General features: G+C 39.3%; 1 protein-coding gene across 2 annotated transcripts in view; it reads left to right on the top strand.

The window, feature by feature from the left end:
- The window catches only part of LOC146305963 (actin-binding protein WASF3), a 52,531-nt gene that overhangs the window by 7,493 nt on the left and 22,896 nt on the right, over positions 1-22,142 (top strand). For both annotated transcript variants that reach the window (XM_084711858.1, XM_084711857.1), the window contains exon 2: positions 21,908-22,052. In XM_084711858.1, the coding sequence (XP_084567984.1) occupies positions 21,920-22,052 (133 nt within the window). In that variant the 5' untranslated portion in view covers positions 21,908-21,919. The remainder of the gene's footprint in view (positions 1-21,907; positions 22,053-22,142) is intronic.

The following is a 22,142-nucleotide window of genomic DNA, read 5'->3' as shown; positions in this document are numbered from 1 at the left end:
TGGGATGATGCAAAATGCAAGCAAGGCCAGTCTATTGACGGCGTGGGTGTTAAACTGTACAATGAGACTGATCAGCTCTCTGCGTACCTCAATCTGCCGCCCTTTGTGCCTGTCCGTGCTTTGTGTGCGTCTCTAAGCCCCAAAAGAGGTTCTTTAATGCAGTTGTGTGAGATTTATTTTGTAAAGACACACACAACGCTGTCTTCATCCGTTATTTCCTCACATTTTTTCGCCACACCCAAGGAAGGTGGTCTTAGTCAGCAGTTTCCAGGCTTGTTCATTTCCGGGGTGATTGATAAGGCCGCCTCGCTGTGGCAACGGTTGCTATTGGTGGTGTTTGGTTCTGCACATGCGGGTGTTGCTGGTGGTTGTATTGAATCATAGCTATCGATCCAGCATTGACCCAAAGTGCCAATCTGACTGTGTGTGTGTGTGTGTGTGTGTGTGTGTGTGTGTGTGTGTGTGTGTGTGTGTGTGTGTGTGTGTGTGTGTGAGTTAACTGGTGTGATTAAAATGAGGGAAGTTTAAGTGGAGGCTGGTGCGACCACATCATCAACATGATGCTTTTATTGATTCCTGTGGTGAAACTGAGCTCACTCTTTCCTCCATCCACCGGGAGAGATGGATTGAACAAAATATTCAAGTTCTTTAAAGAAAGTTAAGGGACCAGATCAACTCAGTTTAGTTTTATGATGCGCCTCTTCTTTCTTTCACTCCAGCAGATTTGTGAAAACAGCCTGTGTGTCGCTGCCAGGCAGACACACGAAACTATTATTTGGTCAGTAAGTTTTTCTTAAAGGAGGAGAAATTGAAGCTTTTCTGCAGAGTCAAAATGAGGCAGTTAACTAACTAGCAAGAAAACAGCGTGACATTTTGTCAGCTTTTTAGCTCGCTAGCAAAACTTTATGTAAATTTGTGTAACTTTTAGCAAGATCAGACAATGTCATGCTTTGTTAACTTTCAATCTATCTCACAAAAATGTAATATTATGTTACCTTTATAGCTAACTATCAAAAACATTTTACTAACTTTGTAGCTAACAAGCAAATGTAATATTTTGTTAAGGAATAGAGCAGTCAAAGAAGTTAGCTCAGGACAAAATTCTAACAGTGTCAGAAATTTAGGATAACCATCTCACAGTGTGACTGCTGCTATGACCTACATCTACTGACCAATAGGAATGCAGCTATGCAATGACTCACTGAATGTATGTTTTTGTGTGCTATTTTAGTATATTTAGCATAACACAAAAATACTTAACCTTTCCTCAAGCTCTCTTTGCAAAATAGGTGTCTCACATTGGCCTCTTTTCCCTCGCCAGTCGTGCCAGTCCATTTTCCTTCGTCTCTTCTTTGGATTTTTTGGGCCTTGATTCTTGCTTAGCTTCATTATTTACCACTATAGTGGTGCAGATGGATGATGCACGCTGTTTTCTTGTATATTGAGTAGCGCCGTAGCACAGTCTGTTCATTTCAATCATTTGAAATACTTGGTGATCTCCACGTCTACAACTTTTACACATCTTTTTCAGTTTATTCATTGCTACAAATTTATGACTGCATTATAAACTGGGCATGAAAGATTTTGAAAGATGTGGACAAAGAGCTGCATTATGGGAAATGTAGGATCTAGTGTTGTTGAAGCTTGAGCCATAAATCTGTCGCTCACAAACTGCCCAAGTTTAACAAAGTATACTTCTCTAATTAGTGCAGAAACAGTTAGCTGATTGACAGAAAGAATTTACTTTAATTATTTATTTGTGCCAGATGTTCACTGACTCTAGCTTCTGAACTGTGAGGATTAGTTTCATTTTATCTGTCTTATATCATTGTAAACTGATTATAGTTTGGTTTTGGAGTCCTGAAACAAAACAAGCCATTTAAAGTCATCAGGTTCCAACTTTTGGAACTTGTAATGTGAATTTTTGACATTTTATCAGTTAATTAAAGAACAATACACTAAGTAATGGATTGCACCTAATCCACATCAGGTTAACATGATGTCAGTGAACTCCACACTTACACCACATGGAGCAGAAGAGTGAGTGGAAGATGTAATGTTGGCGAGTGAAGCTTCCTGCCTCGCTGCTGCTCAGCAGACAGCTTGGATTTCACTCAAGTTTCTATTCCTCACTTCCTGTGAGCGGAGACGTGTTCCTACGCTGCAGCAGGATTTCATTTGGACAAAAACAGCAGAATCTGTCTGTGTGGTTTCTGTTACTGGAGGAAGGACAAGTCTGCTTTGCTACAGCAGTGATTTTTATTTCTATGTAGGCTGTTAAGACTGGTGTGTTTTTAAATACATCTTATTCATTGTGCAGATTTAGGGTGTTTGACACAAGATGCTGAGCAGGAAATCCCAAGTTGTAGTTTTTCTGTGAGTCTGTCACAAAGCATGAAGTGATGGGAAACTTGCCAGGGAAGTACACTTCAGAATATCAATTCAAAGTAAAGTCATGGTCTGCCTCCAGGCAAGAAAAACACACACCCCATCCTCTCCGCTTGTCATAACTGTGGCACTGCTCCCTCTGCAGCGTTCGAGGATTGTAAAAATGTAGTAAGTATGAAAATTGTGTTTTGAATTTAAGGTTTTCGAGGTAATGTAGCCTCTGATGTTTGAGCTAATCCAGGGGACCATACTGACTGAGGAACATCTACAGTGTCTGCTTCCTCTCATCCTCTCAAACTCTAATTGCGGTAATCTACTTCCTGCTGGAACAAGTTGAACTTGGTTGTCACATCTTAAGAAACTAACAGTTTTCAGTAAGACGCTGCAATTCATCTATCACGAGTGATCTCTCAGGGTGCAATTTTGCAGGTCAACAAGCAGCCATGTTTAATGAAAATATCAGTTTTTTATCTTCATCTTCATCACTGTGATGAAGTACTTTGTCCTTTTCTGTTCATTTTATTTGACAGGTATGATACAATTTAATGTAGTTCCAGAACAGAGTATGAGACTGATGTGTTGTTTCTTCATGGACTTAACCAAAAACAGACATTCCCCTTTAGTTATTATATCAATTAACAGTTTTTCAGCTGATTTTTTAATTTATTATTTAATGATTAGGAATGAGTTGCTGTTACAATAAACCACAGTAAAATTCCTGACAATTGGTATAACCATTTCAAATGATAAAAAAACATGTTTGATTACTATGCTTTGAAAACCCCACTGTACATATTAGGGTTGCAAATTCTGTGTATTTTCCTTCACTGACAGGTAAACATGTTAACAATTATTAACCGATTACACATTGATACTTAGTAAGATACAATTTTTTTTTCTCAGTTGAATTTTTGAATTCAAATAATTGTAGCAGCACGTTAGTTGTGTGGAACAATTCATGAAGCAAAGACAATTGCTCCTGTCCGCAATAAACAAATAACTCTGCTCAAAACTGATGGATGTTGACTGACCAGAGACCGGAACTGGCCGGTTTTCTGTGTGACCCGCCCTGACCGGTAACCTGCTGGTCAGCGTCACATATATCTGATTGTCATATTCTCTGTTTATACTTGCCGGTATCAGCTCTATTTTACTGTTTCATTTTTGCTTTCAGCTGGTAGGAGTTGTGTTAAGTTAATTTTTATTGTGAAGAATTTATAGGAAATAAGCTGTTTATCCACCATTCATGTGCTCAACTGATGACAAGTGCCTCATCAGTTAAAGGGACAGTTTGGATTATTTCATGTTGGGGTGTAGTGGTTGGCACGCCTCCAGTTAGGAGAAACGGAGAGGAGCACTTACACAAAAGCTCAGCAATGAACCCCAGGCATCAGCAACTAAAGGTATTTAGGTATTTTAGCCACTTAAAAACGCATTAACTGACTTTTTGACTGACTGAGCAGAATGAACCAAACAAATCCAAATCTTGTCAAGGTTTTATTTCAGTAGCTTGTGGCTTTTTGGCTTCAGCTTGTTCATAAACATTTAGTGCTTTTCTAAAAATGATATTTTTGTAAAAAAAAAAACTCTGAATGTTTGGATTGTTTCCCAAAACAGAACCCAGGAGTTTTTCATGTGGAAGAGTATTTATTTTGTCGTCTGTGGCCTCACCAGGCAACAAGCCTCTCAACATTTCTTTGTATCTTACTGGTTTCTTTGTCCTGTCCCACCTCCCCAGTTTACACTTGGAGCAGGGAAACTGGGACATTGTGACATATCAGATCACAGCTTTAATGTGACTTGTGTCTCACTGACTTCATCCCAGTTCCTGGACTCTAGACCGTCCACTAACCCACACCAGTAGACCCAGTTTGCAGTATACTGAGTGTGTGTGTGTGTGTGTGTGTGTGTGTGTGTGTGTGTGTGTGTGTGTGTGTGTGTGTGTGTCAGGTCACATGGTTCTGCCGGATGACTTGTTGCAATCGTGCTGACGCCGACACATTTAATTGTGAGAGACGGGTTCGCAGAGGGGCATGAGGGGAGTTCTCACAACACACACACACACACACACACACACACACACACACACACACACACACACACACACACACACACACGTCGTGAATGCAGTTCAGAAACATTGCATTCATTCTGTGGCTGACCTGTTTACTAACCACATTAGCAGCGAACAGAGCAGCTATTTTGTGCAGATATTTTCAAATATCTTAAGTTTTGTTCTTCAATAAAAAAAATAAATCAATCATTTAATTTTCTTCTTTAGATAAACTTGAATCTTTGAAGTTTATAAACTCAAACAAAATGTATTTCAAAAATTATTCACAGTGAGCTGAACAGTTTGTCCTTATTCGGATGCTTGAAAGTTAAATGGTTTTAATATTAAAATATTAACCATTATTCATTTTCACTTCAATGATTTTACTGAATCATTACACATTTACACATTTTAAATCCTTTATAAAAAAGGTGTACTGCAGACATAAATCTTGAATTTCTCCCATAGTCTTTTATTTATTTGGTGACCCAAATAAAATCTCCTGTGACCCACCTGTGGGTCACGACCCAGTCTCTGGTAATGACCGAGTTAGTTCGTTTAAATTGTGGTCAGAGTCAGTGAAACCTCAAAGAAGGCCTGAGCTGAACAAGTGAAAAACATTCAAAGGTATTTTTAACATTTTTTTTTTGCCTGGTGCTCTGTATTTGTGATAAGCCCCGCCCATCTCATGCACCAAGTAGATAAAAACAAATACCACTAATGAATTGCAAATATCATTTGACTATCAGGATTCTGACAGCGTTTTACTGTGTGTGTGTGTGTGTGTGTGTGTGTGTGTGTGTGTGTGTGTGTGTGTGTGTGTGTGTGTGTGTGTGTGTGTGTGTGTGTGTGTGTGTGTGTGTCATTGTGCCGTTGGCTCTTTTGTCTCACATGTTTTATTCACCGTTCATTAAAGTGGCTGTTTCATAACACTTCATCTGCATTCACCCTCAGTTAAGAGCTACTGTAGACACACACACACACACACACACACACACACACACACACACACACACACACTGGAGACAATGACGTGACTGAGGTCTTTTGCAGAACTTCATCGCCCCAGTCTAAACTCTCTTCTGTCTCTCTTCAGTCCTGCTCTGATCGCTTCATTATCCAGCCAGAAATGAAAATACCTCCAAAGAAACCATGACAACAACAACTCCACAGCACCAAAGAAGAAAAAAAAAAAAGAGTGGAAGCAAGAGACAAGTGTAAAATCTCTCGTGTGCTCCTCTCTTCTCTCTCTGTCTGCTTTGCATAATTTGTTTTTAGGGAGGATTAGTGCAAAAGAGGGGGGAAGTGCCATCGTAATTGTGATCATTTTGTTACAATGGCTCCTCACCCAAGAGCATCAACAAATACAGACATCAAAGAGAGGGAAGCCGGAGCAGGGCGGGTGCACGAGGGAGACGGAGAGTTTAGGATGGAGGGAAAGGGTTTCAAGAGGAGGAAAAAAGGAGGCCAGAAGGAAGCGAGAGTGTTGAGGAGAGGGGGAAGGGGTGAAGATGAAGCTATAACTGAAATGGTTTAAATTTAAATGATCTCCAACATCAAACAGATGCGGCTTTCTGCCTTTTTTTTGGAGACATCAAACAAAACAAGGCGATGTGATTTTTCATACAGCTGAGAGCTCATTGCAGTTTTTGTTTTATTTTTATATATATATATCTGCTTTGTTCTGCTCCTCATTCGCTGACATTTGGCGTACGACCAAGCTGAGAGCTTCCTGGGCCCGCAGAGCGAAACCAGAGTAATCCTGACTCAGAATAAAACATTATCTCTGTTTCACTGTGTTGGCTCACTTTCCTGTTTTCATAGCTGTGTGCCGCTCACTGCCTGTCAGTCAGGCCTGGATTTGCAGTCCTTACTGTTATATTACATGGATTTCAACCTGTTTGTTATTAACTCCATGGGGGGCAGAGAAGTGGGGTTTACCTGAACCAGAAAAGCAGGGATGCAGAAATTATCATAAAAAAGACATTCAGAGTACTTCCTTGAGGCTTTTAAAATGTTGTGATTTGGTAAAATCCACCCAACTGACATTTAAGAGGATGAAAACGAACCATACTTTGCAAATTCTCACCTATTAATATGCTATATTTTTCTTAAGGGACTTATAACTTAAAATATGACCAGTTAAAGTATTTTTTTCCACCAAGGATTTTAAGGGATACTTTGGAATATTTGAAGTGGATTTGTATGAGGTGCTCATTCATAGTCAGTGTATTAACTACAGTAGACGGCGGTTGGCACACCCCCAATTTCGAGAAGCAGCAGAAGTAGGAAGCTAAGGAATTCACTGCTATGTACAGGGTCAGCAACAAAACATATTTGACCTGAAAAAATGAATATTGGTTTAAATGTACGTTATATTTAGAGTATTTTCCACCAATTAACTTTGCTGTCAGACGTTCTTTTCTGGTGGGAAACTACTGTTATCTGAACCAGACATCTCCCTCTCCAAACCAACTCTAGAAGCAAAATCAGTCATTTTACCTCACAGAACACAGGGTGTACCTGTAAACTGCTGTGTGTTACTGTGTGACTTTAATGTATTAAAGATTAGTTTGGATTTACCAAAGTCACACAATAACACACATTGTTTTAATACAAGCATGTACAGACTAAATAAAAGAGGAGCCCTGGGGAACTCACATTTCAGGTTAAGTCACTCGTATGCATATATTAGACATCAATTGCTGCTTTAAACTCATAAAACATGTCTGTGTCTTAAAGGCTAATTTCAGATGTACCAAAGTCACACAATAACCGTAACTAACCAATCGAGGCATCACATCAGCAGCAGCTCCCATGTTCTACAAGGTAAGGTCATTGTTTTTGCTAGAGGAGTTTGGTGGCTTCGGAGAGAGTAAGATTTTGGCTTATATAACTATCTTTTCCCATCAGAAAAGGCTGTCTGATGGCAAAGTAACGCTGTGAAAATATTTTAAATATAGGGTACACCTAAACGGATACAGATTTTTTTTAAGTGTCTATTTTGCTGCTTATATTCCTACAATGGTATTCCTGCTGCTTCTCCAAACTGGTTGCATGTGAATCGCCATGTACTGTAGGTGGATAGTAACCTAAAATATAGTCTGTAAAATATCGATTTTTCAACCAAGTATTTAAAAGAGAAATTTACTGAGATCAGGAGAATGGAAACATGTTAAGTCAAAATACTTTATTTTTCTCTAACATCAGTGCTGCAGCTACAGCGTCCTGTGTTTTTAACAGAAAGCCTTCGGGGGTGTGGAGTTTGAAAGCTGTGGGCATTTAGACGGCAGAGAGTGTCTAATGAAAAAAGACTTTCCAGTTGCATTGTGGGTATTGTAGGATCCAGTGTTTTGGGGGGCCTGACCTTTACAAGGACCAAAAGTCAGGATATCGCTGCCTTTTCTTCAGATTTTGGAGCTTTACTTTAATTCTTTCAGCAGCAGAGAATGAATGACCTGCACAAAAATCAACTTTATTGGTTTTAATAGGAAATTTGAAACGACACACATGATTGTAGCTTGTATCTGCAATTTACGTTCCAGAAAGCTTTATATTTAAAAAAAAAAAACTTAAAAAAACTTATATTTTCTTTGCCTGTTATTTCACTACTACAGTATGTATATGAACAAACTGAATGAATCAGAGACGTGATAAAAATAACAAATTAATTTTAAGCCTTTATGAAGAACAATACCCCGATCTGCAGTACAGTTAGTGTCACAGCACGTACACTACAACCCTCCATTAAGCCTCTATTGTACAGCTGCCTTTAATTCATTTACATCAACAAGCGACCTAATAACACTGTTAATTATACATTTTCCTTCCAGTGTTATTCTTAGCATCCATAAGCTTCACGTTTTATTCACACATGAGCTGCGCTGTTTCTGCTAATTAGCCTGCATGTTTTAAACAGTACGACTGGGGGATTTATCTGAAAGTGTGTATTATTATGTTTATTTTTATGCAGCTTGTGGAGAATATGTCATCGGTGTGATGTCGGACAGAAGGGTTTTACTGACTCTTGTTTTGTCTCATTTTATGAAATTAAGTTTCCCCATAGTTAAAACTAGAGTCTGACTAATACTAGGTTTTTGGAGCCGATACCAGTATTAGGCAGTAAAATATTGATTTATCATCTGATATTCTTCACACAGAATATAATATACATCAGTCATGATTACTGAGTACTGGTACTAAGCCTGTAGTGGTTCCTGAACGGTCAGTACCAAAATATTGATCCTGGACAAAATGCAGCTAAATGAAATAACTAAGGGCACATTTAACTTTCTATTTCTGCAAATGTTTTAAAGGACCAGTATATAGCATTTAATGGCATCTAGCAATGAAATGCAACCAAGTTGATTGCTGAGCACATAGGAGAAACTGCAGGAACTGCAAAACTACAAAGGCCATATCTAGAGCCAGTGTTTAGTTTGTCTGGCAAAAGACCTGTAGTCTGTGATAAAAATAGCTCATTCTGAAGAAACAAAAACAAAACAATTTTTATTTTCAAATAATTATAGACTAGGGGAAACATCTATATGAATATCATGTTCATTTTCTAACAATAGACCCTCCTAAATGCCACACATGACTTTTTAACCTTAAACTGTAGGTAAACCTTAAAAAGTTTTAAGATATTTAAATGTTATAGATATTTTAGCATGCAGCTAGTTTGGGACTTAAAGACAGTTAGTATGCCGGCATGGTTGAGAAATGTTGTATACAGTTTTTGTTCATTTTCATGTACTGTACTGTACTGTACTGTGCGACTGATCTTTTGTTAGGACTTACAGATATTTTTATGATTAATCTATTAATAACTAAGTGTGGAAAAAAAAAATTGAGCCCAAAATGAACTTCAGATTGCATCTTTTGTCCAACAAACAGTCCAAAACCCAAAGACTCTTCATTTAATGTCATAAAGGACAAAGAAAAGCAGCAAATCCTCGCATTTAAGAAGCTGGAACAAGCAAAAGTTTGACATTTGTGCATGAAAATTGATAAACAATTCATCGATTATCAAAATACTTGGAATTTTCTTTCAATTAAGTAATCAATTAATCAGCTAATTATAGAAGCTCTATCTTCTATAAGCTGCACTGAACCTCTTGCCTGTATCTTGTCACATGAGCGTTCATACTGTCTGTCAGTGTATATACAGCACCAGCTATCTGTCACATGAGAGTGAAAACAACTCGATCCTTCATGCAGTATGTCATCTAATTATACCATCATACAGAATCAGCACATGTCGTTTCCATTAGTTACTGTACAGGGATAATTAGCTGTGATTATACTGGTACCTCCTATGGTGCAGGACGGGCGGGGTGAGCGTGAGGAACGCTGGTTGCTAACCTTTCTCAGAACAGACTGAGGCTCGGTGTAGCTCAGTGGGAGAGGTGATCGTGTGTGTGTGTGTGTGTGTGTGTGTGTGTGTGTGTGTGTGTGTGTGTGTGTGTGTGTGTGTGTGTGTGTGTGTGTGTGTGTGTACTTATGTGGCCGAGCAGACGGAGCAGTAATAGCATTAGCCGATGCTTGCCTGACCGCCTGCGGGTCAGTTTGGTTAAGGACAGTAATTAATACCGTCTCCGTCTTTATCTGTCTGTCTCACATAAACACACAGTCCTGTATTTAAAGAAATGCATGTGAAAAGTCAAAAATATGCAATTAACATGTAGTACATAGTAAATGAATATTAATTTTGACAATTTTGACATTTCTATTTTCTAGTTTTGGTCACTTGCTGAAAATTTGTTAAAGTCTTTGTTTTGTTTTAGTCAAGATTTAGTCAGTAGAAGTCCGAAAGATTTAATTTGGTTTTAATATTGGTAATAATTTCAGTCAATGATTTAGTCAGTTTTCACAAACTGTTTCATTATACTGAATTGGATTTTACTGAAAGATATTTCTTCCATCTGTAGTAAGTCCAATGAGAAGTAAACAGACCTTGTTACTTTCACATTCATTCATATTAAATAGGTAAAAAATAATGCATCATACATTATTGATGGGTCATTATTGGTTATAAGACACTGATCATGTTTATTACCTGACATTTATTATACTTTTTTTGTAAGAGTGCAAAACAAGAATATTTTTATTTTGCAAATTGCAGATTTTTTTTGTTTTGTTTTTTCTGTATCTGTAATCAAGGTGCTCCATCCTCATTGGGAACAATATACTCAGTCTTGACAGTCAGACTGTCAGTTTTATACCGATTATAAAAATAGTTGGCAATGAGTCAACATAACTAGCTGACAACCTATAACTTAGGTTGTCGACCAAGATTGAGCCAATTATTTCATCCTGTTTTTAGATTTTGTCATCATTTTTGCTGACAATTCTTTTTTTCATTTACATCACAATTTAGTCATTAAATAACAGGAAGTCAATAGATACTTAATGTCAAATTTTTTCATTGACAAAATTAACACTGCATGAAAAGTCAGAAAATATGCCTAAAATGCATTACAGTGCAAAGTGGGTGTCTGCATTTCTGCACAGAGTTTTAAGACCAGACAAAGTCTATCAGTATGCCCTCCCTGGGGAAATGTTTGGGTGTAACACCCAAATCTGAGGGGGGTGTTTGGCCCAACATCTTAGCATCTCCTCACAAACAGGCTTCGGATCAGAAGGATAAAGTCTTATCTGATTACAGCTGTTATTGTACCCACAGCCTCCAATGAAGAGGAGGAGCAGAGAGACAGAAAGATGTGATAGAGGAGAGAGAAGTGTGACAAACAGCCATGACCAAGACATGAACTTTGGATGGTTTCCCAGACAAGCACATTAGTCGTGTCGTGGCATAACCTTCCTTCAGCGGGTGTAAAAGCGTCCTGGGGGTTACTGTAGGCAGAAAAAGATCACATGTTGGATCTCATCTCGATGCAACGTTCATCTAACCTTTCAGAGGAACATGTAATTAGCATCAGTGTCAGGCTATAAGCGCTCTGTTTCATTCATGCAGGACAGCATGGAAGCATGAATAAATCTAAACATTTGATGTTCTTTGAAGCTGGAGGATGAAGGCAGGGAAAAACCTGCAAGATAATATTTCAAATATCTGAAGTTGGAAACTGAGCCATGAGGAAAGTGGACATTATTCATGATGAGAGTTTAGATGAGAGGATAAAAAGGGAGCTACGGGGTGAGACAGAAAACCTTGTCCTCGACAAAGGTAAAGAAATCCACCGACGAGCATCTCTTAAACTCACAAATTAACATGTTTTAATTTGTTTCTTAAATCAGTGACCAAATTGAAGATTTTTTTGGCCAGGAGCAGTGACTTCCTGGAGTCTTATTGACACACCAATTAAACATTCGCTGTTTAACACAGATGTTCATCTGCTGTGCCCCGGCTGTCTGCCCTTGTTTGGAATTGTTTGGTGATATTTGGTTAGATTTGACACGTTCAGTCAGTCAGTTCAGTAATGTTTGATGCAGTTTGATAAATTTGCCTTCCTTTAAATGAATTTTACATGAAGATTAATCATGAGTTATGTTTATTCATACTGCTCAGCATAGCAATTTGTTTCACAGCTGTATGGTGACCTGATTAAGCTGGCCCAGCTGGCTCTCACCTGCCGCCAAAAACCTCAAAGTGACCATCAGCCGTTCCCCTGGAGAGATGCATCACCTGTAATTAGTATTTTGATGTCTTATAAGTATTATAACCTTTTCCAGCAGGTTGTAGGTCAACCACTGCTCTGGTGCAACTTTAGAGATGTTTACAACACCAGATCTGTCTTAGTTTTGCAGCTCACAACAAAAATAAAAAGCTTCCTTTATTTTCTTCTCCATAACTACAGTTCTTCTGGTATATATGATATTTCTAGTGTCCACAGACTAAGCTAACTGTCTCTTGGCTGTGGCTTCATATTCAAAGGTTTCCCCAGCAAAGTTGTTTGGCCTGTGGCAAGTATCTTTTTTGATGTGGGCCGGCAACCAATTCGATTTCAGACTGATGGCAGCAGTAAGGCAGGGCCCTGAAGTATCTCTGATAACATTATCACTGCCGGAATTGCGGAATTGAAAATTTGAAAAAGCCATAACACAAATTTCAAGGAGCCCTACTTTTAAGTCAGTGCTAAAAGCTGACTGGAGATTTGAAAATATTACCACGTAATGTGTTGTTATAAATAAGAATTTTAAGGGGATAGTTCACCCAAAAATGTAAATTCAGTCATCATCTTCTCACCCTCATGTTGACTGAGGGTCAGTTTTATTTTGTTAGTCCATAAAACACTGCTGGAGTTTCACAGGAATATAGTGTTGCAGAATTTCCTAAACAATGGAAGTGAATGGTGAACAGTTTTCAAAGTGAAAAAAAACAACAGAATAGAAAAATAAAATGTCTCCAACATGCCGTTTGTACATAAACACACACACCCAGTTCAGGCAGTGTCCATATGTATGTAAACGTGGCTCCAAGCTAAGGATCTACAGTGAAGATTTGGACTAAAAACATGGTGTAAATAACATTTTTTAAGTCAACTTGGAATGTTGGGGGTTTAGGAGACTTGGATTACACCAGACGAACAGTATGGAGGCATTTTATGTTTTTATTCTGTTGTTCTTTTTACATTTGAAAATGGGTCACCATTCACTTCCATTGCAATGCTGTTTTCCTGTGTGTTTCCAGTGTTTTGTGAACTAAAAAGCTAAAGAAAGAACTATCGCTTCAATTCACATGTAAAAAATCAATAATGTCTGTCACCATGGACCATACGTACTTCTTCTGAAATAAGGTCCCATGAGGGACACCAGAAGAGGGAGAATTTTTCCTCCCTGAAGTGCATTTATATTTTAACCAACAGATGTTGCTGCAGAGCTTTCCAACAATTCTAGATATGTTTTCAACTGAGCCACCCTACTGCAACTGTGTTCACAAAACATCTTAATAATACAACCCCTGAAAATAAAATTTCCCAATGCTGAGGCCCGGTGGGCGATCAGGCTTCCACTGCACTGGGGGAGATATGAGAGCGATATCAATCTTCTAGACTAACCAGTATATATATTCCCCAAACAGCAAATTATTCTTTCAAGAAAGAACTGAATCTGGCAGCTACCATGCAAAAAAACCCCAAACTGACATTATAAAACCGATCTGTTCAACTCAAAGCACTCAGCGGAAACTGGTTACCATTTTCATTTCATTATCTCCAGAAAATTCCTCAATTTTCAGCTTCCCACTATTTCCTACTGTTAACTTACATTACTGAACAATTATGGCTTCTTGCCACATTCTACCACCTTTTCTTTCGAGACGCCAGCAGCCGGCGGCTAACAGCCTCTGACGGGGTAATTCATGCGGCTGCAACTTTTCTCTGCAGTGTCCCGAAACAATTTCATCTCGCCATGAATCTTTGATCTGAAGTGGCTTTTCAGAGTTTGACTTCCTGAACTCTTAGACGAGATCCTCTGCTGCGCCCTAATATCTTCTGTGTTGTATAACTGCAGGTGTCAGACTGCAACAAATCCTCTGGAGACCTACTTTTAAATTTAAAGTTTTCACCGGGATGTCCACCCTTCTTCTCCTTCCTTTTACCTTTTTTTTCTCCTCTCTTCCTTAATCTCTCCCTGTCCCCCTTCTCTTCATCTCTCCGTCATACTATTTTCGGAGTAGCGGCGAGTTCCACTTTTGAGCAGCGGAGCGGATTCCTCGGCCCGTTGCCATGACAACATTCCCATGGCTCCACGACACACTTTTTCGCTTCTCCCTCTTCTTTTTACATCTTGTTAATTTTCTCCTTCCCTCTGTGTCTTCTGGCCCCAAAAAGTCTTAAAGATGACTAAAATCCAAGGCTGCAAATATCTTCAGCACCCTGAAATAAATCTTCTGAAGGCTTGCTGTAACTTTTCTTTTAGATGACTTAAATATCGTGGTTGGTTGGTGCACACTGTTTGGACGTTGTTCTCGGTTGTTGTATTTTGTGCTTCATAATGCACCAAACATTTTCAGTGGGAGACAGATCTGGACTGCAGGCAGGTCAGTTTAGTACCTGAACTCTTTTACTATGAAGCCACACTGTTGCAACATGTGCAGGATGTGTCTTGGCATTGTCTTGCTGAAACAATCAGGGACGTCTCTGAAAAGACGTCTGGACGGTGCTGGAAAAAACCTGAATGGCCCTTTTCCTCTTCAGCCTGGAGGACACGACGTCCATGATTTCTGAAAACAATCTGAAATGTGGACTCATCAGACCACAGAACACTTGTACACTCAGATCCATCTCAGATGAGCTCAGAGACGTCTGCAGTGTTTCTAGATGTATGTCTTTCTCTTTTCATAGTAGAGTCTTAACTTACATTTGTAGATGCAGCAACAAACTGTGTTTACTGACAACAGTTTTCCAAAGTGTTCCTGAGTCCATGTAGTATCCTTCATACAAGTATGTGGGTTTTTAATGTAGTTTTTAATGCAGTGCTGACTGAAGGGTCAAAGGTCACAGACATTCAATGCTTGCCAATTCTGTGCAGAGATTTCTCTGAAACTTCTAATGACATTATGGATCATAGGTGGCGAAATCTCCAAATCCCTGCAGTTCTGTGTTAAGAAATGTTATTCTCAAACTGTTGGACTATTGGCCCATAGTTTTCAACAACTTTCCCACTCTTTTGTCGGTCCTGTTCCAACTTTTTTGAAACATGTTGCAAGAAACAATGAAGTTTATCGGTTTGAACATTAAATTTTTAAATTTACAATTTATTTGTACCGTATTCATTTGAACCCAAGTCAAAAAGTTTTTGCAAATCATTGAATTCAGTTTTTATTTATAATTTACACAACGTCCCAACTTTTTGGAATTGAGGTTGTAGTGTCACACTAAAATAGTATTCAAAGTCAAACCAATGCAATCACTATCATTAAATCATTTAGGTCAATGCAGAGGATTGTTCTGAAATGTTTTACATCTCAACAAAACTAAAGTCTGGGATCAGTAAAAATGTCCCAGTCTGACAGGTAGAGAGTGTTGGGAATAAAAATGACTGTCAGGCATGAAAACTTGAGACTTGTGGTGTGTCTCACAGTGGAAGACAACTGATTCTGTACGTAACACACCTCACAAGGTCCCAGCAGACGTAGTAGCAGGTCAGAATGTATGTCTGCAGGGTGCTTCATGGCATAATTGCTGTTGTACGGATGGTGTCATGGAGATAAAAACCTCATTTATGTGCAGGATTTAATAGTTCATGCTCTCAATATAATAATTGGATTTAATAGCATGGTATATATTTTGCCACCTCCCGTCTTCCAGACGGCAGCAAATGCATTCAGTCCATGTCTGAAAAAGATCTCCAGAACCCTGAAGATGAGTTTTCATGAATGAATGAATGACATCTACAATAACATTATTGTTTTTAAGTTTGTTATCCTGTAAAATATGTTGTTGTATGTGTGAAGGCTACATATAAGACAGGACTGATGGCGTGAAGGTGATAAATTATGCTAAATCACGAGCATGAATTATAAATTCAGGAACACAAATTCTATGAGTTTTTGGTGGGATTTTTGTACTTGACACCTTGTGGACTTTGAATCGTTGGTGTTCCTGACCCAGAAATTTGGGTAAAGAGTGACAATGCCTTGGCCAAAGTGCAATCTCTGAACCAACTGGCTAGCATCTGATGACAGTTTACCTTTTTTAAAATTTATCTGCATTCATATACAGATATGTAGAGATTAGGGAGCAGCTGACAAAGTCTCAAGTTGACAGTCAGACTGTAAACAATGACTGGTGCATGGAAAAGGAAGTCTTGATCTGGATATCCACCAGCTTCACCAGAAGCCCTGAAGCATCAGCCATTACCCCCCCAACTAAATCACTGTTAGATGATAGTCAATCAGCTCAGAGATCCAGAATATTCTCACACCTATTTTTCTTATTAAACTGAAAAAGAAAACCGAACATCTTCGTAATCAACTAAGCTTTGATTCCCTAATTAACTCTATAAAATTCACTTCATTCAAACTCGACAGACAGAAACAAAATGAAATTCACCAAAACCATCTTGTTCAGCTTTTCCACTGTTAAAACAATTACCAACTCTGGTTTGGTGACAATGAATCTATAATTCACTAAGTTAGATGTGAAAATATTCTGATCTACAGGCTGTTTATCTCTCACTTATCATCCTGCTCAGTGGGTGTGTGCTGTGTTGCAGAAACAGAGTGTGTTACTGAGCAGCAGCTCTCACTCTGAAGACCATTATATTAGCAAAATAAAATGATGAAAATTGTCTAAATAATACAACCAGTGATGGACTCAGCCAATCACTGATAAACTGAGATATTTGTACAGTCATCTAACCCTAATCGCCCCCAAAAATCCAGTATCGATCAGGCTTGAGCCATGGGTTATAAGGCTGTGGTTTAAAATATTGAACCCCGTTCTAGCTGTTAAGTTGCAAAAAACATTATATTGGTGTTTTTTGGGTCCTCTTTTAAATCCCTTGTCTTCAGTTCCTTTGTATCAGCGGTGCAGCTCACCAGGCTGATGTCTCTTTGCCCTGCAGCTGACCTGAAAGGGGTTGGGTGAGGAGTGTAAGTGCCTTTGGGTCAAAATAAATTGTGTGTGTGTGTGTGTGCGTGCGTGCAAGTGTCAGAGAGAGGGAGGATCCACATCATTTCATGCATGTAAACCTACATCATGAGCCCAGACGGAGTGGCCTGCATCTCTCACACACCATCCCTCCGAACAACACACACACCCACTCTCAGATCAGCAGAGAGACGGGGAATACCCACTCCGTGTTGGACACTGGGGAGTCGAAGGAAAAGATATTCACCCTCACTGATTTATTAATGAAACCCGGCAGAGACGGGGAGAGGATCTAGAGCGAGAAAAAAATGGAGGAAAGTGAGAAAAAAGATGGGGAGAGGTCGGACAGATGAGACAAATAAGAGATGGAGAGCAGCTATTGAGGCGACGGTGGAGGATGAGGAGGAGTGTTTATGTATTATTAAATAGCCGTGGTGTTAGATTATTTACAACAGCTGGAGGGAGGAGATGGATATTGGCTCACACACACACGTACACACACACACACTGAGGGAAGCTCGATCACACTCTTAAGACAAGTCGGCACAATCTGAGGTGGTTTGTGTAATTGAATGTCAGAAGCTATTAGAGGCAGGAAGAGCGGGAGAGAGAGAGAGAGAGAGACGTAAAGAGGACAAACTAGTCACTTTTTATTAAAGTTGGCATGTGTGGTTCAGTCTGGACAAACAAATTAGGGAGCATGTGAAGACACGCACACACTCTTTGTGCCTGATAAGTGTGTTAAAGGGATAGTTAGGATTATTTGAAGGGGAGTCGTATGAGGTGCTTATCTGTAGGCAGAGTGGTAGATGGTGGTCAGTGTGCCGCCAGTTTAGAGAAGCAGAGAGGAGTCAGGGTTAACGCAAAATCTATTTTAGCCGCCTATAAAAATCAATATCCAGTATAGCCAGTAGCCAGTAAAGCTACTTTATATGTATTTTCCATCACTGAAACTTGGGGCATATATTTTTAGCCTGTTCTTATTTAAACTGCTTTGCCAGTTGTTGCCTTGGTTTTTAAGTCTGAATAATTGGTTTCGTATTTTTTTTTGTCCCTTGACATTTTATTGTTTTATCACTGTAAAATTTAAATCTTGCAAAATTCCATTTAATGTTGTCCCTTTTTCTGACCTGTTTTAATCATTCTGGGCTTCGTGTTTGTATGAAAGGTGCAAATAAAGCTAAAAAAAAAGAATTACTGATTTTGCCTATGGAGATTGGTTGATTTGGAGGGAGCAATATTTGGCTTCTATAACAGTGGTTTCTTGTCAAAAAGGGCTGCCTCATGGCAGGATAAAGTGGAGAAAATATGATAAATATAGTGCACCCTTAATCTGATGTCAATTTTGTGGCTAAAATGATATTTTGCTGCTGACCCTGTCTGCAGCAGAACATTGCTAATACTCCTCTCTGCTTCTCCAAACTGCATCTACTGTAGGTAATACACTGACTATCGATAAGTGCCTCTTACAACCCCACTTGAAATAATGTGAGATTGAGCGTTCACCCGATTTAGTCCTCTGCAGTGGTTTGACTCCAGCCTACAGCCCTTTGCTGCATGTCAGTCCCCCACTCTCTCCTCCTTTCCTGTCATATCTTCAGCTGTCCTGTGAATTTAAGGCATAAAAGCTCCAAAAATATTTTTTTAAGTGGAGAGAAAAATGCGAACTATCCCTTAAAATCAGTTTTAGAAGTGACATTCTAAGTGTTAGCACGTCTACCACACTCACACACGTTTTGGCAATATATTCATGTTTTTGTTTACCTCCATTGTCTCAGCTTTGTTCCTGTAATCCCGGAAATATTAATTGTGCCAATGATTATATTAGAAGCGTGGGAGAGAGTGCGAGAATGGCACGTTTCCAGAGTGCTGACCTGGGAACACACACACACACCTCCCACACACGCATATGCACACTCTTTCACGTGCGCACAGCGAGAACACGCACACACCAAGAAGTCACACAATTCATGCACACACACACACACACACACACGCACGCGCACACACACAAAATCACGGCCCAAAAATAACAATCGTGTCCCACATAGAGAGTTCACTCTAAACTGAGAAGAGCCGAGCAGTTTCCTCTCACGTGTTCGCCTGTGTCAGTAGCTCTCACTCACTGCCATGTAACTTCTCCTCTTCACTTTCTCTCTGGCACTGATGAGAATTTGCTTCAAAGAGGAGGTCAAATTATAGTAAAAGTTCATGCAGAATCTACATTTATTGTCTGTTTATGGCCGGTATTTTGTTAATCACTTTCCAATAATCACATAATTGGGAACCGTTTGTTTCTCTTTTTTCCATTGTTTTTTTTTTAACTATGGGAGTACTTTTATAATTTCCCATCCCTGAAACTAATCCCACTTTAAATCTATAGTTCTGCATTTCAACATAAAACGTACACACTTTCACCTCAAAACTGTACAATATAACCCAAAAGTTACAGCCTTCATTTTAAAAATTACACATTTCAACCTAATATTGTATTTTGAGCATAGAAGCTACCCAGAAGCTGCATGTCTTGCATGTCTCTGTGTCACATTTCAACCCAGATATTGTGCAATTTAACCCAAAAGTTACTCACTTCAATCTCAAAACTGAACATTTCATTCTAAGAATTGCGTGTTTGAACATAAAAGCTACACAATGAAGCCCGGCCATTGGTCACTGTAACCTAAAAATTGGGCACTTCAACCCAAATATTGCATAATTTAACCCAGAAAGTACAAAATTTAAGACAAAAGTTACACACCTCAACCTCAAAATTACACATTTCAACGTTAAGAATTGCATGTAAAAGATAGATACTTCAACCAACAAATTGCAACTTCAACCCAAATATTGCACAATTGAATCCAAAGATTGCACAGTTTAACCCAATAAATGCACAATTTAGCCCAAAAATTAAACACTTCAACCTTAAAATTGCACATTTCAACCTCAGAATTGCATATTTGAACATAAAAGCTATGCACTTAAGTTACAAATTTCAACCTCAAAATTGCACAGTTTAACCATAAATCTACACATTTCAGTCTCAGAATTGCAAATTTCTCCCTAATAATTGCATGGTTGAACACAAAAGCTACACACCCCAGCCCAGATGTTCCATACTTTAGTGTAAAAATTGCTTGTCAACCCAAAAATCTAAACCAAAATTTGCACTTTTCTAACCTAAGAAGTGCACATTTCAACCCAGAAAATTGGCTTTAGATTAGCTTTGTTGCAACATGACTTTTTATGTAAACCACCTCTGTCTCTGGGTATTAAGTGTCAAAAGACCAGTGGTTTGCAGACAGTTATGAGACAGGAGTCAATAGTACAAATACACGTCTTGAGTAAACTGAGTGAACTCACTGTCCCTGAGTTTGCCAATTGACCTGCGGCACACTCATTAGCTTGGGAGCTTTTTTTTTCCCAGGAGATGGATTCTTGAGGTCAAAAGTTGCACGTTCAGCCTAACTATTGCAGACAACAATCAAAAAGGTATAGGTTTTGCACACATTGCACATCAATTCAATTGCACACATCAGCTCAAAAGGTGCATTCATCAAGAGAAAGTTATCAGAGGAGGAGGAAGTGAACAGATTCTGGAGCTTTTTTGGAAGATGAAAGGTTCGGTTTACTGGCCAACAGTTCTCTTCATCTTTCTGGCATCCTTGTGTGTTTTGTAAGGGCATCACTTGGCAGGATACAGTTACCTGATGCTCCAGTTCTAGACAAAATTCTTTCAGCAGATGCTTTTGTCCAAAGCTTAAATGTAAAGCAGTTATCTGTATTTTCAAAACAGCTAGATTCTAGGTGTTTGACTGTGACTTTGCTCATATGCTGTCAGTATCAGAGCTCTTTTTGGGAGTCAGAATCAAGTTTTATGTTTCAGATGGTCACAGAACCAAAACTTTGGTTCCCAACCTTTTTTTCTGAAGGGACCTTGTTTCTATAATTCATCAAAAAAGTCCTTATGGACCCCTGTGAAGGTACGAACCAGTAGTCTCAAAGAAGCTAAGAACCTGTCAATTCTCTGTAATGTTGGTAATAGAAGCGACCCTTTGAGATTACATCAGCTGATTTTGAACTGATCAAAATATTGATTAATGCAGGATTAAACACATTTGCCTTCGGCCTCATTTGGGAACAAGATGGGAAATTTGAAGCAGTAATTTAATTCCCATTTTTGTGGCAGCTGAGACGTTTCTTTCTCCCAGCACGAGGACACAGTCTGGCTCACATCATATGACATACTGGATCTATATGTAGCTCTTCCCTTGTGGCTTTTTCGCTCACACACTAACACGGTCCCTCTCTTACAACACATTCTCTTTCTTCTCCCACGCTGTCTGTCTGTCAGTTGCTCTTTTACCCTCTCATGCTGTCTGTCTATCCTTTACTCTTCCTTTCTCTCATCTTCTAATCCTTCACTTTCGCTCTCTTTGTCTCCCTCTCTCCGTCCCTCGTGGTTTCTCTGGCTACAGTTGCGCCTCGTTAGCACCATTTAGAAACTTCTTTCCGGCTCATTTGGCTCTTGGCTCATCCCAGCCGCATTGACATTAAGCAGCGTGATGAGCAACTGCGCCCCGCGGCGGACATGACACCTCCGTCTCCATCAGGACTCACAGCTGAGCACCATTTTTCCTCGGCTCTCTTCTTTCTTTCTTATCTGTCAGTTTAGAGCTATAATGTTGTCAATGTGCTTATTTTTCCTACAGGGAATTTAAATAAAGAGCCACAGTTTGTTACAAATGTCAGAAAATGTGCGGCGTTCTTCAGTCAAGCAGCTTCAGACAGTTTTGGGGATCTGATAACATATTTTGAGGCCGTCATGTCATAAAATAATACAGGTAGCAGTGATGGATGGCTGATTCTCACTATTAACCAATCATCTCCTTCTTCCCTGTCATTTCCTCAGGTGTAGACCAGCATGCCGTTGGTAAAGAGGAACATAGAGCCCAGGCACTTGTGCCGCGGTGCGTTGCCAGATGGGGTGACCAGTGAACTGGAGTGTGTTACCAACAGCACGCTGGCAGCCATCATTAAACAGCTGGGCAGCCTGAGTGAGTATCCTGTGATTCCCTTTGTTAAAATCATGTTGAATTAATGAATTTGTTAAAGGAGAAGTTTTGTTCAGAGTCCTTGGCTGTTTG

The sequence above is a fragment of the Lutjanus erythropterus genome, chromosome 23 (genome assembly GCF_056507025.1).
Source record: "Lutjanus erythropterus isolate fLutEry1 chromosome 23, fLutEry1.hap2, whole genome shotgun sequence".
NCBI lineage: Eukaryota > Metazoa > Chordata > Actinopteri > Lutjaniformes > Lutjanidae > Lutjanus > Lutjanus erythropterus.
Note: the sequence above shows the minus strand (reverse complement) of the source record. Positions and strands in the feature narration are given on the sequence as shown.